Below are 19,130 nucleotides of genomic sequence, written 5' to 3' on the forward strand. Positions count from 1 at the left end.
ATCAGACCTCATCGGTTTAACTGAGCTTAAATAACAAGAACATTCTGGAATAGTGTCAAAGCTGTGGCTTAAAAAGTTCACTTGTTTGTTGTTTGTCGAAAGTGACTGAACATAATGCTAATATTTGTTATAGTTCTCGACTTAAAGTAGTTTTTTATGCAGTGTGTGTACAAATTCACAGTGATTTCACTTCACGTAACTTTTCAAATAACCCGTCAGTGTTTTTCTAACTTGTGTAGAACTAGAAACCAGGCTGTGTTTCATCAGCCCAACAAACCCACTGAGAAAACACTGACTTCTGTGTAAAACCATTATTACATTCGGTTGACAATATCAGGGAACTGAGTCGCTGAGGCAGTCGGTCTGTAGAACAGAAAGACACTCCAGAGACCAAATAGAGAAACTATCATTCTTCAAACAAAACAGTTTGTTTTTTTCCAGAGAAAGAATTATTATACCAAGCTACACTGTGAGTTAACCCATTCTGACCCGAGATCAGATTCTAAAAAATGTCTTCTACATCCTGACAGTTTTCATTATCTGACCTGAAATCAGATTCAAAAAAATGTTTTCTATGTCAGTCGCTCTTCGATTTTTCAAAAATAGCAGACCTACAAGCTCATAGCGCACCACTCGGTGGCGCGCTATGAGCTTGTAGATCTAGCTATTTTCCAATAGCTAAAGTATAACATAATGTTTAGTTAAAACACCAAAAAAGGGATTCCCGGCCGCCCAGAATGGGTTAACCCTTGTTTTTCCACAGTTTCTTGCAGTCTTTTGCGTTTTATGTTACTTTTATGTCACACCATTTTTAACAAAGTGATTATACATTTATTCAATCTATAATTCCAATCGGTGGCAAGCCATATTCCAGATCCAGCGTCGATACCAACCATAAACCCATACCTATATTCACATCTGTGGCCAATATAAGCTGCCATATGGACAAAATATAATATCTATTTTCAAAAAGTCCTTATAAGTCCGCATAGCACACACTATACACAGTATGAGTCCATAGATATTGGGCCGAGCTAAAAGGTGATGGTCTTTTCCAGAGCGTCCGTAGAGTCAGCCCAGTTAAATGACATTCTCAAAGAGGTGCATTGATCTCATGATATTTTCATCCTGCAGTTCAAAAACAAATGAAATATTTAAAAACTAACTATTATAGATCACCGTAAAGTCCTGACGTCACTGTCGGTAGAGGGCGTCAGTCCAGTCCCCAGGTTCATGTATTTTTTATTTGCATTGTAATCCCCATAGGGGGATTTTAGATCTCTTCATATAAGAACTGCGTTTGAAAAATAAACCGACCACCCCAGCCTTTTCACTCATATGGATATGAAGCATCAACTGAAGGTGGAAATGTACAGATATACCCAAAGAGTAACAAAATAAGCGTTAGAAACGAGTCAAATAACCCAGAGACTACATTTCCGGGTAGGCGGGGTGGCTGCATCTGCCCGTCGCACAACAGAAACTGAATGTTAATTACGTTTATTTTTATTTTTATTTTATTGATATTTAATGTTTCGTGGTTAGTACGAGTCGAGTCACCACCAGCTGAGCTTACGTCAACGAGGAATATCAGGAACGCAATGTGTTGACAGCTGGGCGTGACGTATATTAGCAGCGACATTGCCTTCATATGTAGTTTCAAGGCTTTTGCGGCCACATTAATTACATTTTCTCCAGAAACTGGCTGTATCAAATATTAATGAACATCATTAACGACACACAGCCACCCCCCCCTGACAGAAAGGCCGGTGTGGTCGGTTTATTTTTCAAACATAGTTGTTATATGATCTAAAATCCCCCTATGGGGATTATAATGCAACTAAAAAAATACATGAACCTGTGTACTGGCGCCCTCTACTGACAGTGACGTCAGACTTCGGTGCTCTATTATACCAGTAAGACGTGCAAACGCGGGAAGCGAACGCAGCTGAGACCCTGCAGATCATGTCTGTCTGTCTGTCTGTCTGTCTTTCCCGCTGTTACTGTATATGTGGACCTGGCCCCTTTTGTGCCCATATATGGAGCTGAGTGGACCTGGCCCCTTTTGTGCCCATATATGGAGCTGAGTGGACCTGGCCCCTTTTCTGCCCATATATGGAGCTGAGTGGACCTGGCCCCTTTTGTGCCCATATATGGAGCTGAGTGGACCTGGCCCCTTTTGTGCCCATATATGGAGCTGAGTGATTGCTGATGCAACACACTCCATATTTGGACGTATAGCGGGACAGACACACACACACACACACACAGACACACAGACAGACATGATCTGCTAGGTCTCATAGTAAGTGCTCACTGCGTTCGCAATCACTGCGTTCGCAATAAACATATTGTGATAACTGTGGTGTAAACTGTGGTGCGGAAACTTACATTTTGGCAGCTGTCTATAAACTCGTCTATGGTTACCACTCCGTCCTTATTCTTATCCATTTTCTGTTGATGAGAAAAAGGCAGATTAGAAGATATAGCAAATGTAAACTATGAACAGGTACAGTAGGTACAGTACGTTGAATGCTTTGGTGTCTACAGGAACACACATGCAGTTCAAATAAAGAGTGACAGCCAATTTGTAGTCCTTAAAAAACCGGGAAGTGAGTTTGCAATGGATTCTCTCAGCACATTTCCAAATGCCCCTGATGTGTCTACAGTATATTAGGCCCTTCCCTTTTCCCCTCTAATCTACACCAAATTTCTTCAACAGATCGATAGCCAATCTACAAGTTCACAACGCTTGCATTGAAATCAAAGTCATACGATTTAATTTGTCACACACATTACCGCAGTGAAATTTGTTCTCCGCATTTGACCCATCTCTCTTGGAGCGGTGAGCTGCAGCCAAGGAGCGGTGGGTCCCATTTTTACAGTCTTTGGTATGACCCGGGCCAGGGGGGATCGAACCCCCGACCTCCCAGTCTCAGGGCGGACACTCTAACCACAAGGACACTGAGCTGGTGGTGCATTGCAATGCGTTTGTTGTAAAAGCTTGCAGATGCGAACTATTTTTAGGGTGAAATGTTCACCCCGGAATATGAACACACTTCCAAGTTCAAGTGGTTCAATCTGTGCTTAACACATAGAGCCTACACACTAAGGTTTAGGTGCTAAACACATATTTGTAACACTTTTTAAACGTGTCACAGTGTTTAGATTATAAACAGAAGAACATGTTTAATCGCCAGTAACACTTTTTAAACACATAAACGTGTTTAGTTTTTTACAATCAAAGTCAGTCATATATAGTCATGTAGGTGTTTAGAATTCGAAACACTAGGTGTTCTCGTGAGGTGTTTGAGTGAACTCGTGTTCTACTGTATTTTATGACCATTAATAAACATTTGGCATTTTTTATTATTACACACATGGTGTTTAGGTTTTAAACGCGTCACATGTTCCAGGGATTTACAGTGTAGGAGAGTTTCAGAAGCACTCCAAGAGATGAACCTGCCAGACGAGTACGCTACGAACGCTGAGAGGAATTTACATTCCAACGGGTGATCTCGGGGGTCGCGCTCAATCAGCTGCCCAATAATAATAATAGTTCTCAGGTCTGGTGTTTGTCCTCTGGTTTTTTTCTCAGTGGATGGATTTTATGGCCAGACATGAATTGATTTGGACAGACCAGGCTGCCTGTCCACTCCTCGCCTTATCCCATTCTGACCTGAGATCAGATTCTAAAAAATGTCTTCTACATCCTGACAGTTTTCCATTCTGACCTGAGATCAGATTCTAAAAAATGTCTTCTACATCCTGACAGTTTTTCCATTCTGACCTGAGATCAGATTCTAAAAAATGTCTTCTACATCCTGACAGTTTTCCATTCTGACCTGAGATCAGATTCTTAAAAATGTCTTCTATGTCAGTCGCTCTTCGATCTTTCAAAAAATAGCAGATCTACAAGCTCATAGCGCGCCACTCGGTGGCGCGCTATGAGCTTGTAGATCTGCTGTTTTTCAATAGCTAAAGCATAACGGAATGCTAACACCAAAATGGGTTCCCGTTCAGAATGGGTTATTGTAGATACGCCACTGGACATAAATTATAGCACTTCATAATTATTATGACTGTGAATTTGTGGACCACATAATTCAATATGATTGCATGTGTTTTGTTTGTGGATTATTATCTTGTTGAACAAAACATACTGTATTTAACCCGGACTCCCTATTTTTAATGATATATATATCATTATTATAGCTCGAAATAAAATAAAAAGTTTAAATAAAATGTTCAGAACAATTTAAGACATTAATTAATGGCATTATAACCTCTGTTTGCTACAGAGTTTATTTTCCTGATTTATCCTGAACCTGCTAAAATCTGTGTTGTCATATTTTGACAGCAGGAATTATTGCCTGTCATAATTTGACCCCCCCAGTATTAGGATGTATTATTAGGATGTTGATATTCATTCATCAGCCAACGCTCCCCTTAGGGGTATAAGATTAGGGTTATTAGGGTTATCAGAAATGGATTAATTAATCCGATGGTAATTAGAAAGGCAGTTAGTAACCAGACTGGTAATTCTGTCAGAAAGGTCTAGTCGACTATATTCAACTAGTTAAATCCACTAGTCGACCTTGCTGGTAAAATAAAAAATAAAAAAATCCCCGATCTTGTAGGCCTCAAGATCAGGTAGATTATAGTTATAGTCACCAATATACACCGTTTTTAAGTACAAAAATGTATTTTCTTTTTTTTTTTACATAAAAGGTAAACTGTTTGGTAGCCATAAACGTCTAGACGTCTAATTGCCAATGAAGTACCGGATGCCACGGACAACAAGACGTCTTCCCTTTTTTAATATTTAAAAAAAATATATATATTTTTTTTTCATCCATATTTTGAAAATTCCTCTAATCTGGTGTACGGGTGATGACATGATGCACATTACATGCATAATAGAATTACAGATTCTCTCTCTCTTTATAATGGGAGAATTGGCACTCAGAGCCTAAACTGGTGACCACCAGGTGGCGCTGAAAGAGTTTTAAAACAACTAGTCCACTAGTAAACTAGGCAACTAGTCAACTAGTAAAAATGACTACAAGTGAATGCTCTACTCCTACTGTATGTACAGTGACTCAGGACTCAGAGGTCCTCTGAGGGCTGATTTCACCAGCTGCTGCTGCTGCTCAACAAAAAGACAGTGGACTTGCCTGGAAGAATATCTCCACGTGCGCGCGGGGGGCTTCGTCTTTGAGGACGGGGTACGTGCATTTCCCCATCATGTCATAGATGGCCTTCATGATGTCCAGCATTTCCTACAGTAGGAGGAGAAATGTTCTACCGTTAACCCATTTTTAGGCCTGACGTCGAAATTTAAAATGTCTTTTTTAAAATGTATTTTTTTTTCTTCTGAAAAACCTCATGTTTCTATATCAGTGGTTCTCAATATTTCATGTCAAGGACCCCCAAAAATATATGAAATTGGCCGCTGAAAATGTGTTGTTTCAGGGACCACCTCCCCAGAAGCAAAGATTTGAGTTAAAAACGTTCGCTCTGAAAGAATATATATTCAAAGCTTTGCACCACATGTTCATGATTTTTCAAAAATAGCTTGTAGATCTGCTATTTTTCAATAGCTAAACCCATAACACCAAAAGGGGTTCCCATGCACTCAAAACGGGTTAAACTCCAGACATGAATCCAATATTAATAACTCTCGTCAATCTTAGCGCGTGGAGGAGAGTGAGTGACACGTGATCTCGCCTCAGCAATCATATCCATCCACACCACGGTAGAGTATGATTGATTCCTGAGTACCTCTTTAATTAAATATCTGTCTAAGTACCTCTTTAGTGATGTATCCGTCCTTGTTGATATCGTAGAGGTTGAATGCCCAGTTGAGTTTCTCCTGCACGGTGCCTCGAAGCAGGATGGACAGACCCATGACGAAGTCCTGCAACCCAAAGAGAAGAAGCCTTTATTTTAAGTGTTTTGCACGAGCGTCGCTCGTTCGTCACGATAACTTCATTCATTCATTCATTCACGACAATCACAAAGCCTGTTTGCTGAGAATTTGGAACGGCACTATGCTGCATATTAGATATTTATTTACACATTAAGTCAAAAAATACAGGCTAAAAACTATAGGCTATACATAGAAACATTATTATGTAATATGCCTCCTACCGCCCCCTCCCCATCTGAAAATATGTTGTTCCAGGGACCCTCCCCAGAAGCAAAGATTTGAGTTAAAATGTTCACTCTGTAATAATATATATTCAAAGATTTCATTGCACTATGAGCTTGTAGATCTGCTATTTTTAATAGTAATTTAGCAGACGAGCAATGAGGCTGTTGTAAAACGTAATTAGTTTCAGAGACTACAGTGTTTCAGAGACTACAGTGTTTAAGTTAAAATCACCCAAAGAATCAACCAAAAATTATTATTCACCACGTCTAAGGATGAGGATAGCATCTCCGATGGATTGTGCAGTCCATGTAGGGAATCGGACATTACCCCAGGTGAAGGAGTTTAAGTATCTCGGGGTCTTGTTCACGAGGTGTTTCTCTACACTTACCTCAAAACTCACAGATCCGTTGTGGTCCGTGTCAAATGCATTGAAGAGGAAATGTGCATATGTCGATGCATCTGGAGAGACAAAAATGCATACAGTACGTTCACATTATTATAGTGATAAGATTTGAACAGCTGCAGCATACAAAAAAAATGGTTAAACAACTGATCAGCAACTGAAACTGTGTTGCTAAATGGAAATAAATGAATGTTTCACTGAGCAAAACAGCCGTAGGTCTGCTATTTTTGAAAAATCGAAGAACGACTTGACATAGAAACAGCTTTTTCAGAAAACTGTCAGGATGTAGAAGACATTTTTAGAATCTGACCTCAGGTCAGAATGAAAACTGTCAGGATGTAGAAGAACTTTTTTTGAATCTGATCTCAGGTCAGAATGGGTTAACAGCGGCAATGGCTGGGGAACCAGCCGGCCGGGCGTACAGTAGGTTGTGTCCTGCAGGTTCTATGAATCGCTATAGCAACCGCCTGGCCCACGGATGCTCTGCGATTCCCCATGAGAAGCAGAACTATAATTCTATATATGCTGCCAGCCGGGCCCATGGCTGCGTTTAAGACAAGCTGGGTGGAAGATATCATGGATGTCGAGGAGATGCAGCAGCATGCAGGCATCTCCAAGTTTTACACTTCCAGTCAAGAAGAAGGAGCGAGCGTCTGCATCTCCTGGATGTGGAGAACTGGAGATGCCTTCTGCAGCATCTCCTTGTCTTATATCTTCCACCCAGATGGTCTTACAGGCAGCCATGGGCATACTGTACCGAGCCCGGCTGGCAGCATAATATAGAATTAGCTCTGCTTCTCATAAGGACATCGCAGACACAGAGCTTCCGTGGGGCCAGACGGGTGTGTGTGTGTGTGTGTGTGTGTGTGTGTGTGTTTCTGAAGGAAGTCAGTGCTAGTATTATTCCATGAATAAAAGCCTGCAGGCCCTGAGGCCAATATTCTTCCTGGACTGCAGGGTACTGGAATGAGGTATCAGCAGCATTGGTATATTTAACCCATTCTGACCTGAGATCAGATTCATACGAGGTTTCCACTGGACTACACACTGGTCTGATGAACCCATTCTGACCTGAGATCAGATTCTAAAAATGTCAGTCGTTCTTCGAATTTTTCAAAAATAGCAGACCTACAAGCTCGTATCGCGCCACTCGGTGGCGCGCTATGAGCTTGTAGATCTGCTATTTTTCAATAGGTAAAGCATAACATGATGCTAACACCAACATGGGTGCCCGGTCAGAATGGGATAATAGGTCCCCCAAGCTCTCCTTTTCTCCCCTATAGTTCTGTTCTGGGCTATACAGTCGATTCTTGGGGATCTTGGTGGTGGGCTGCATGGCCAGGAATATCTGCTTGGCAGTGAGTGGTTCTCACATCATGGTCTCTCAATGCCAGGGTGAAATCTGACCACCGCCTGACGGACGGCCGTTGAGATGTGCAGCTGCTGTGCTGCTGGCTGCTGGAGAACCCTGGGGTTGTTGGCTGTGTGGCCTAGCTGGGCTGTGCTGCTGATGCCCTCAGAACAGAACCAGAACCCTGGGGTTGTTGGCTGTGTGGCCTAGCTGGGCTGTGCTGCTGCTGCCCTCAGAACAGAACCAGAACCCTGGGGTTGTTGGCAGTGTGGGGCCTGGGCTGTGCTGTGCTGCTGACGCCCTCAGAGCAGCGAGAGGTTGGCGTCTTCAGCGGCATAAATATGCCAAACTATCTGTTATCCCGTTTTGACCTGAGATCAGATTCTAATAAAATTGTCTTCTACATCCTGACAGTTTTCTGAAAAAGCTATGTTTCTATGTCAGTCGTTCTTCGATCTTTCAAAAACAGCAGACCTACAAGCTCGTAGCGCGCCACTCGGTGGCGCGCTATGGCTTGTAAGCTATGAGCTTGTAGATCTGCTATTTTTCAATAGCTAAAGCGTAACATAATGCTAACACCAAAAGGGGGTTCTCGCCCAAAATGGGTTAATGTAGCTCTCACAATAAAATTGGATCCATCATCCATCAAAGCTCAACATAATGCAACAGAACAGGGTGTGGGGTGGGGGTTTGGGTATACACAGCCACCCCTCATCATCTACGGTTTCATAACCATTGTGCATAATATGAAAACAACATAAACAAACAAACATTAAACGATAAATCAATAACTGCGTGTACACCCCGAGGGCATGCTGGGAAGGAAGCACTCCCATTGGAACACCCCCGGGACGCTGCTTTCTATGAAAGGCCACAAGGACCCTGCATGAATATTCATGTCAAGCTGAACGAACACACACACACACACACACACACACACACACACACACACACACACACACACACACACACACACACACACACACACACACACACACACACACACACACACACACACACACACACACACACACACACACACACACACACACACACACACACACACACACACACACACACACAAATCAAGGCTTCTTAGAACTTAAAAGTATACTGTGTTTATTTGCTTGGTGGAGGAAAGCAGAAGATGGAATATTTGTGCGTACATGTGTTCTTTTGTTTTTCATAGAAAAGGCAACTGCAACCAACAGGACCCACCAACGAAAGAACAATGGATGGACATTACTGAAGAACTGTATATGTTATGGAAAAACTAACATTCATACTTCATCTATAAAAAGTGGGAAAAGTGAGATCTCTTCTTTCAGCCTATAGCGAGTATTTCAATGAATGTATCCTGTTAATATGAAAAATGCAGCCTCGTTTTTTTTCTTCCCTTTTTTGTATTTTTGTCTTTTTTGTTGTCCTTTTCATCAATACAAATTATTTTTTTAAATTTTTATCCCACGATTTTGTAACCCATTTTTCACCCCTGTGTCAATCATCTAATGTGATCCTGGGCTCTACACACCCTCCACCAACCTAGTCCCCATATCCAACCAGTTCCTTTCCCCTCCATCAGGCGCCCCGGCTGGCCAGGGGGAGGCGGTTTATAGTGACCAGGATTACTGCATGTTTTTGTGAGGGTACCTACCCTAGGGGACACGGGGAGAACATGCAAACTCCACACAGAAAGGCCCTTTCGCCAACCCCGCCTTCGGGTATGGGCACTGATGGAGGAAACACGCCGCCAGCACCCACAGCGTCCCGAGCGGGAATCGAACCCAGGACCTTCTACTGTAGCTGTGAGGCGACAGCACTACCAACTGTGCCACCGTGCCCCTTCATTTCATCAATACAAATTAAGTGAAAAAAAAGAAAAGGCAACTGCAGGGTACATTACCTCCTTGGGGAAAGAACTGTGAGTAGATATCTTTAAAGGTTTCTTCGTTGACCACACCGCTGGGACACTCCTGGAAGGAGAAATACAATTCCACAGGTCAGTAAATGGTAAAAATGGTGCATTTATATAGCAGCCTTTATCCAAGGCGCTTTACATAGATTGTGCATTACATTCACCCATTCATTCACACACATTCATACACCTTTACATAGATTGTGCATTACATTCACCCATTCATTCACACACACATTCATACACCTTTACATAGATTGTGCATTACATTCACCCATTCACACACACATTCATACACCTTTACATAGATTGTGCATTACATTCACCCATTCACACACACATTCATACACCTTTACACAGATTGTGCATTACATTCACCCATTCACACACACACATTCATACACCTTTACATAGATTGTGCATTACATTCACCCATTCACACACACATTCATACACCTTTACATAGATTGTGCATTACATTCACCCATTCACACACACATTCATACACCTTTACACAGATTGTGCATTACATTCACCCATTCACACACACACATTCATACACCTTTACATAGATTGTGCATTACATTCACCCATTCACACACACATTCATACAATGATGGCGGGGACATTGATTGATAACGTTTATATGCCAGAGTCCTGGACATCCGACCAGTGCAGCACCGTCACCTCGGAAAAACAACGACATGGAATCGATCAATCAACCTTCGGTTACTGCATTGTCCAATCAATCAATCAATCAATCAATCTTCGGTTACGGTCTATTTCTGTCACGGTGTGTCTAAGCAGAACCAGGCAGGCAAACAGATGAAGTCCAATGACTATGTATTAAACACAAGACTCACAGCACAGTGTAGCTGTATAGCAGGTCATAGGCAGACATCAGGAAACACAGTAATCTGGCAAGGGAAGAATAACTGACTGGACAGTTTAAATACTGTCCAGTCACAGGTTGTTCATTCAGACGTACTGTAAACGCAATACAGTGCTTTTAATGCTTTGATCTATGCCCCCCCCCCCCCCCCCCATATACACACATTTGACATAACACAAAGAACAAGACAATTTACATACATAAAGACATGAAGACAAGAGCAATATCCACCGTCTAGATTACCCCGTGGCTACTACAACTCCTGATTATAAGCCTCAAGGTCGTATGGTGGACAAAAAGGACCTCTTTAGTCTGACCTTATTGTATGCTGGTACACCATATCTCCTTCCTGAAGGCATCAACCTATACTCTCCATACAACACATGGCTAGAATGTCTTTGACTACATTCTCGGGTCCATGTAATGCGATGCGACACATTGTGAGCTTACAGATAGATTGGGAGTACTTTTTTTGGGCTCTACACACCCTCCGCCAACCTGGGGAGAGCAACGGACTTGAACTCATGCTTCCTTCATGCCTGAGTGTCCAAGTCACTCCTTTACACCTGACAGGGGGGAGTTTCCCTGGTTGGACGTAGCGCGTGGAAGGAACACGTTATTCCAACCAGTTCCTTTCCCATCCATCAGGCGCCCCGGCTGGCCAGGGGGAGGCAGTTTAGAGACCAGGATTACTGCATGTTTTTTGTGAGGGTATACCCATACGCTTTCCACACAGAAAGGCCCTTTCGCCAACCCTGCCTCGGGTAACCACAGCCTTTGTGTGAGGACGAGCAGGTCACTGGAGGACAATAGAGACTAATTTGTCAAACAGGCTGGTGGTTTGTGTTTCCAGTTGAAGAGGATGCTCCCAGAATTGTTGTAAAGGTCCCTTGAGGCCATTGTTTAATCTCCCCCCCCTCCCCTCCCAATGTCTCTCGCTTTGCTTTGAAGTTTGGGGTAATTGAACATGAAGGAAACTAAATGAGCTGAAGTCTATCCCGGGGTGTAACATCTTCAGACTTTGACCTGATTCTATGGGAGATTATATTATACGCGTGATTGAATTCCATCTAATTTCATCTGTATATAAAACCTCCTAAATTAAACCCATTTAGACCTGAGCTCGATTGTTACGAAGGAACGTAGTGCCTCTCTGACATCACAACCGGGACGTCAGGGGGTGACATCACCCCCGACATCCCAACACCATAAATATCAATGCCTACGCAGGTTAGACAGAATGAAGAAAAGAAGAACCCAGATCACGTAGCAGACCTCGGATACCATATCAAGATCTCGCTAGTGACCGCCGGTTCGACCTGTGTCCCTGTCCCTATCCCTCTGCATTCTCAGACCAGACACGGCCTGTTTACAAACTAGATTCAAACTAGATTCAACATACTCAAGCCTGCACACATTCTAAATATGCCCCCGAAATATTTTACAGAGCAAATGGACTGTTACCACCTTCAATAATAATGCTAATAATAGTCTTTATTGTCTCCACATCATATATTTTTGTTGTCATGGACACTTGTACAAAACATTAATAATTCTACTCGAGTTGGAAGCATTGAGACCCATTTTAACCCTCAATGGCTTCCTTTCTGAATAAATAACGTCATTGTAAAAAGATTCACACGTTTAGATATTCTATTTACAATGAGATGCGGACGGGAGCTAGTGCTGTGAAAAACCCTATGTTTCTATGTGAGTGGTTCTCAAACAGTTTCATGTCAAGAACCCCCAAGAATATATTTAATTGTCCGTCGACCCCCCCATCTAAAAATATGTTGTTCCAGGGACCTCCCAGAAGCACAGATTTTAGTTAAAAACGTTCACTCTGAAAGAGTCTCAAAGATTTGTGCCACATTTTCACGATTTTTCTAAAATAGCAGACCTACAAGCTCGTACAAGCCAGTTCCTTTCCCCTCCATCAGGCGCCCCGGCTGGCCAGGGGAAGGCAGTTTAGTGACCAGGATTACTGCATGTTTTTTGTGAGGGTACCTACCCTAGGGGACACGGGGAGAACATGCAAACTCCACACAGAAAGGCCCTTTCGCCAACCCCGCCTTCGGGTATGGGCACTGATGACGCGGAGGAGGAAACACGCCGCCAGCGCCCACAGCGTCCCGAGCGGGAATCGAACCCAGGACCATCTATAGCTGTGAGGCGACAGCACTACCAACTGTGCCACCGTGCCCCTGGCTTGCTTTGTTCTCAGTCTCAGTTAATTGTTGTACATTCTTGCCCTCCAACTAATTTCCAATGTGGAGCAGCACAATGCAGTGTGTGTGTGTGTACGCTCGCGTGGGGGGGAATTATGTAGCAAACTAGAAAAAGTGCCCTTCTGGGCACAGGTCTCCACCAGGAGGATAGGAGTGGAGTGTGTGTGGTGTTTGGCAAAATGTTTAGGAGTAATATAAACATGTTGTGTGTGTGTGTCGCGACTTGGCCTGTTGTAGCGCCACCATGAGGCCGATTTGAAAACTGTCAAGGGGCATCTTTTCCTCAGCCTATAGTGGGAATATGCATCCACAGTTTCACTGCAATCGGACTCTGAGTTGAGGAGTTGTGGCGATTTGTACAAAGCGGGCTACTCCTGAAATCTTTAGAAGCCAATCGTAAACCAATCAGGTTATGGATTATTATGAGAAAACAAACAAACCCGTCTTGATCACATGACTATGGAGAGCATGTGTACCGATTTGCGTGAAATTTGGGTTTTCAAGGGTTTTCAGCCCGGAAACAAGACAGCCAACTACATGAATAATCATGACCGTTTGTTTGGGTCAAAACAAAGAATTGTATTAAAAACATTAAAAAAGATGAAGATATGTCAGAGGGAACCGTGTGCATATTTTAAGAGTGAGGGAAACTACTCCTCCCATAAAGCATTGTGCAAGCCTTTTGCAACGCCTCAGACCAAAAGTATAGTTTAAGCTTGCTTCTTCTCACGATCACAGGTGTTCCAGTATTCCTCCATGACATTGTATAATGCAATCAATCTCTAGTTTTAAGAAAGACATTTCAAATTGTATCATTGGTCTTTTGTGTTGAGCGTTCACCAATAGGTTATTGGGAGGAGAAGGGCATTAGGACCCTTTAAGATATTAATGGATCAGTTTAATATTCTAGACTTCCAGGATTTAGTGAGAAGATACAGGATCTATAGGCATTCTCTTTTCTTTTATTTCAGAATTAGATCTGTTTGTAAAGCCTGGGGAGCATCCCCTTCTTAACCCATTCTGACCGCTAAAGTGGAATAAAATGTGCTGGCTAATATACCGAATGGGGCTCCAAGCTTTACAGTTGTCCACGTCCAATCTCAATTCTCAACTAGTTATTCATTTCCAGTATTATCCCATTTAGGCCTGAGATCAGATTCTATAAATGTCTTCTACATCCTGACAGTTTTCTGAAAAAGCTATGTTTCTATTTCAGTCGTTCTTCGATTTTTCAAAAAATAGCAGACCTATAAGCTCATAGCGCGCCACTCGGTGGCGCGCTACGAGCTTGTAGATCTGCTATTTTTCAATAGCTAAAGCATAACATCATGCCAACACCAAAAGGTGTTCCCGCCCAAGAAATGGGTTATTGGAAAGAGTGAGAGGTGACAAAACTGCATTTGCATTCATTCGATATGCTTGTGAAAATGCCTCGTCCGTGACCAACAAAACTCACAGATGCAATTTTGCGAGAAGCAAAAAACCCAGCCGAGCATAGAAACGTCTTCATAGAACTAATCGAGGAAAGCTTTGCATGCTGTATGTTGGGAATGAACCTATTGTGGGACAGTCTACTCTACACACACAAGAGTAGAAATTAATCACAAAATTAATCTATTGTGGGACCGTCTCTACACACACAGGGGGGGTCGTCCTTTGATCACAAAATTAATATATTGTGGGACAGTCTACACACATAGGGGGGGGGGGGGGGGCATCCTCTGATCACGAAATGATCACAAAATGAATCTATTCGTCATCAGTGCCCATACCCGAAGGCGGGGTTGGCGAAAGGGCCTTTCTGTGTGGAGTTTGCATGTTCTCCCCGTGTCCCCTAGGGTAGGTACCCTCACAAAAACATGCAGTAATCCTAGGCTCTAAACTGCTGCCGAAAACAACACTGTTGACTATATATATATATATACACACAGCATGAAGTGTGAAACCCAGTGGACTTTGACACCCTCGGACGTGACACCACATTGTTGGTCACACGTTCACGGTAACTTCTCGGATGGGGTCGTGGGGTTTTGTACGACTGAGTTGCTGCAGTTTCAATGCCTTTAACTTGAAGGTGACATTCTGCGGTCAGTTCTTGAAGTTCAAAGGTCTTATTCTGAACCTAGAGACCTCGACCTGACCTCGACCACTTGTCGGTTATAAATGGACGCCTCATAAAGTCCATTGTAAAGACAATTTACAATTTACATTTTAGGCATTTAGCAGACGCTCTTAATCCAGAGCGACTTACATCAAGCAAGAACAAAAGCATGGGAATACATCACATAAAAACATTCATCATGAAACATGCGTAAGCTAAGAAAGTAACAGTGGAATATCTATATAATGAAATTTATACGTATAAACTTTACATATATACTACTATGCTATACATATGTACTATGGCGTGCTATGACTATATACAATGCAATTCTAGTGCTGTCTACATAACATGCTATAAGTCTGTTTCAAATGCTATCTAAGTCTACAGAAGTGCTATCTAGGGTAGAGTAAGTGCTATGGGCCATGATGGAGTCTGAAATGGGCCATGATGGAGTCTGAAAAGACAGAGGACCTCCTCCACCTCCGCCTGCGATTGATAACCTGGAGGAACTATTATGATTTGCTTCTAAACCAGACACCCTCCAGAAGCCAATATTTTAGTTAAAAATGTTCGCTCGCAAATATATATTCAAAGATTTGCGCCACATTTTTACGACTTTTCAAAAATAGCAGACCTACAAGCTTGAGCGCTATTTAGCTATTTTTCAATAGCTAAAGCATGACATGATGCTATGAACACCAAGAGGGGTTCCCGCCCAGAATGGGTTAAATCCCTGCCTTTAATCTGCCACTGGGTTGGCTACAGACACAGATGGGCTACAGACACAGATGGGCTACAGACACAGATGAGCTACAGACACAGATGAGCAACACACAGACGATGACCTTTAGTAGCTCGGTACAGACAGAATAAAAGTTGAAACTTTCAGTGTCGTGCCACGCTGTTAATCTGCTGCCTTAAAGGGATGCAACTTGTAGGCAATTTATCTGCCTACAGTATAATTGCACAGAAGTGACAAGTAATTTTGACTAACAGGGGCTTTGTGGTACAACCTCAAACAATTAGAATCCACCCATAGCATAACACGAAAGGACTTGTGAAGACCAGGCAGACAAATTAACCCATTCTGGGGCAGGAACCCGCCTTTTGGCGTTTTAAGCATTCTGTCATACTTTAGCTATTGAAAAATAGCAGATCTACAAGCTCATAGCTACGAGCTTGTAGGTCTACAAGCTCGCTTGTATAGGGTATACAGTTGAGGGACCCCCACACGGTAACTCTGTCATTTCTCAACCCCCCCCCCCGGGAACCCCACACGGGTGTGACATGTTCATATATGGAGCCACTCTCAGGAACTGTGCGTGACATGGATTGCTCGCCATCATCAGTAATCTTCCACTATGAGCTAATTATTATGCAAATTGAATATTGAATGATTTTGATGATAACTGAGGTTTTACCGCAATATGAAGGCGATTCAGCAAATTGATATCAGTATAAAATTGAGAACACTATAGATTACACCATCAGGAACAGGGAAAAAGAGGTCGGTTTTGACTTTTCATTGAACCTTGAAAACTAAACTCTTGAGTGAGAAGAGCTGGAGAAAACTGCAGAGAAACGGCTGGAGTTTCTCCGTCGGATTCAACACACAATAGGAGGGATCGAAGAGAAATACATAAATAAAACAATTATTCAATCCAAGGGGAACGTTTTTGATGTTGTGTAGAGGAAGGAGACCAAAGAGGGGTCTGGGGACCCCCAAGGGTACCTGAGGGAGTTCCAGGGGGTCCCCAGCTAAATGATAGTTAGGAACCAAATGGACCCTTGTGGGTCTGTAACTCAGAGAGTGTACAAATGGAACTAAATGGACCCTAACGGGTCCATTTAGTTCCATTTGTACACTCTCTGAGTTAACTTAGCATTGATTTTACAATATAAATAGGGGGTCCCAGAGATAGAAATGCTATTAAATGGGGGGTCCGTAGACTAATGCATGTCAAACTGGGGGGGTCCTTGAAATTAAACGGATTGAAAATCACTTCTAGAGCCGTAAAGATCTTCTCTCATGGGGGGTCCCTGGCATATTATGTTCAAATGGGGGGTCCGCAGGGCTAATTAGTGTCAATTTGGGGGGTCCTTGACATGAAAAAGTTTGGGAACCCACTGGTGTATAGAGGAGAGACCAAAGATACGGAACCAAAGAATGGTGTATTGAATGTGTATGGCGGGTGGATCAGGGGTACTGGCTCGGCTCCACACCGGGCCAATGTGTGTAGCAGGTGAACCAGGGGTACCGGCTCCACACCGGTCGGGTCGGGTCACTTACGTTCTTGAAGCCGCGGTACAGGATCTGTAGCTCCTTGCGGGTGAACCGGGTCTGGGACTCCAGCTGCTCCAGGCACTCGGGGCGATGGCGGACCGCCGACAGCTCCAGCTCATCCTCCACGCTGTCTGTGAAAACCAGCAATGTGAGGGTTAAAACTAGTCTGTAAAACCAGTAATATGAGGGTTAAAACCAGTCTGTAAAACCAGTGATATGAGGGTTAAAACCAGTCTGTAAAACCAGTAATGTGAGGGTTAAAACCAGTCTGTAAAACCAGTAATATGAGGGTTAAAACCAGTCTGTAAAACCAGTGATATGAGGGTTAAAACCAGTCTGTAAAACCAGTAATGTGAGGGTTAAAACCAGTCTGTAAAACCAGTAATATGAGGGTTCACGTCTGTCTGTAAAACCAGTAATATGAGGGTTAACGTCTGTCTGTAAAACCAGTAATATGAGGGTTAACGTCTGTCTGTAAAACCAGTAATATGAGGGTTAACGTCTGTCTGTAAAACCAGTAATATGAGGGTTAACGTCTGTCTGTGAAACCAGTAATATGAGGGTTAACGTCTGTCTGTAAAACCAGTAATATGAGGGTTAACGTCTGTCTGTAAAACCAGTAATATGAGGGTTAACGTCTGTCTGTGAAACCAGTAATATGAGGGTTAACGTCTGTCTGTGAAACCAGTAATATGAGGGTTAACGTCTGTCTGTAAAACCAGTAATATGAGGGTTAACGTCTGTCTGTAAAACCAGTAATATGAGGGTTAACGTCTGTCTGTGAAACCAGTAATATGAGGGTTAACGTCTGTCTGTGAAACCAGTAATATGAGGGTTAACGTCTGTCTGTGAAACCAGTAATATGAGGGTTAACGTCGGTCTGTAAAACCAGTAATATGAGGGTTAACGTCTGTCTGTGAAACCAGTAATATGAGGGTTAACGTCTGTCTGTGAAACCAGTAATATGAGGGTTAACGTCTGTCTGTGAAACCAGTAATATGAGGGTTAACGTCTGTCTGTGAAACCAGTAATATGAGGGTTAACGTCTGTCTGTGAAACCAGTAATATGAGGGTTAACGTCTGTCTGTGAAACCAGTAATATGAGGGTTAACGTCTGTCTGTGAAACCAGTAATATGAGGGTTAACGTCTGTCTGTAAAACCAGTAATATGAGACATTACACCAAGCTGTCTCAGCCTGTCTGTTCCTACTGTAATATTATAGAATGTGTAAAGGCACAACAAGTTTTTGTGTGTTCACATCTTTCAGCCAGTCTGAAAGAGCTGTATGCTGTTCATGCTTTGATCGTCTAATAATACACACTGACACACATAACGCTTGCAGGCCAGGTAATAAAAAAAATAATATTAAGATCATACACACACACACACACACACACACACACACACACACACACACACACACACACACACACACACACACACACACACACACACACACACACACACACACACACACACACACACACACAGCTGTGTGCTGCAGTTGAGAGGAAAGAAGGTATGCATGCTGTTGATATTTTTATGAAGGGGGAAGAAAGGCCGAACATTTTCGATTGGTGGTGGGGGGGGGCTCAGGGGGGTGTTTTCCAGGGCACCAGCTCTCTGTTAACATTGGCAAATGTTATTTCACTCAAACAAAGCATAATTTCCACCTCACTTCAGAGGTAAAAAGGACCTTACAAACGACCCTCCCTGATTTAATCTGAAATATGAAATTATAGCCCCCCCAAGACCGGGTTCGAAAGCAGAAACATCTGGTCAGTTCACCTCCTGA

The 19,130-nt window shown here is 42.8% G+C and overlaps 1 protein-coding gene across 1 annotated transcript in view; it reads right to left on the bottom strand.

Annotated features, from left to right (window-relative positions):
- Nucleotides 1-863: 863 nt before the first annotated feature.
- kcnip4a (potassium voltage-gated channel interacting protein 4a) overlaps nucleotides 864-19,130 on the bottom strand; it is a 48,674-nt gene continuing 30,407 nt past the window's right edge. The window contains exons 2-8 of the mRNA XM_080792471.1: nucleotides 17,341-17,465; nucleotides 9,815-9,884; nucleotides 6,546-6,616; nucleotides 5,813-5,920; nucleotides 5,178-5,282; nucleotides 2,392-2,454; nucleotides 864-1,128 (exon numbers count right to left, since the gene is read on the bottom strand). Coding sequence (XP_080648597.1) covers nucleotides 1,081-1,128; nucleotides 2,392-2,454; nucleotides 5,178-5,282; nucleotides 5,813-5,920; nucleotides 6,546-6,616; nucleotides 9,815-9,884; nucleotides 17,341-17,465 — 590 coding nt within the window. The 3' untranslated portion in view covers nucleotides 864-1,080. The remainder of the gene's footprint in view (nucleotides 1,129-2,391; nucleotides 2,455-5,177; nucleotides 5,283-5,812; nucleotides 5,921-6,545; nucleotides 6,617-9,814; nucleotides 9,885-17,340; nucleotides 17,466-19,130) is intronic.

Source organism: Protomyctophum bolini, assembly GCF_963924005.1.
Source record: "Protomyctophum bolini genome assembly, chromosome: 20".
Classification (NCBI taxonomy): Eukaryota; Metazoa; Chordata; class Actinopteri; order Myctophiformes; family Myctophidae; genus Protomyctophum; species Protomyctophum bolini.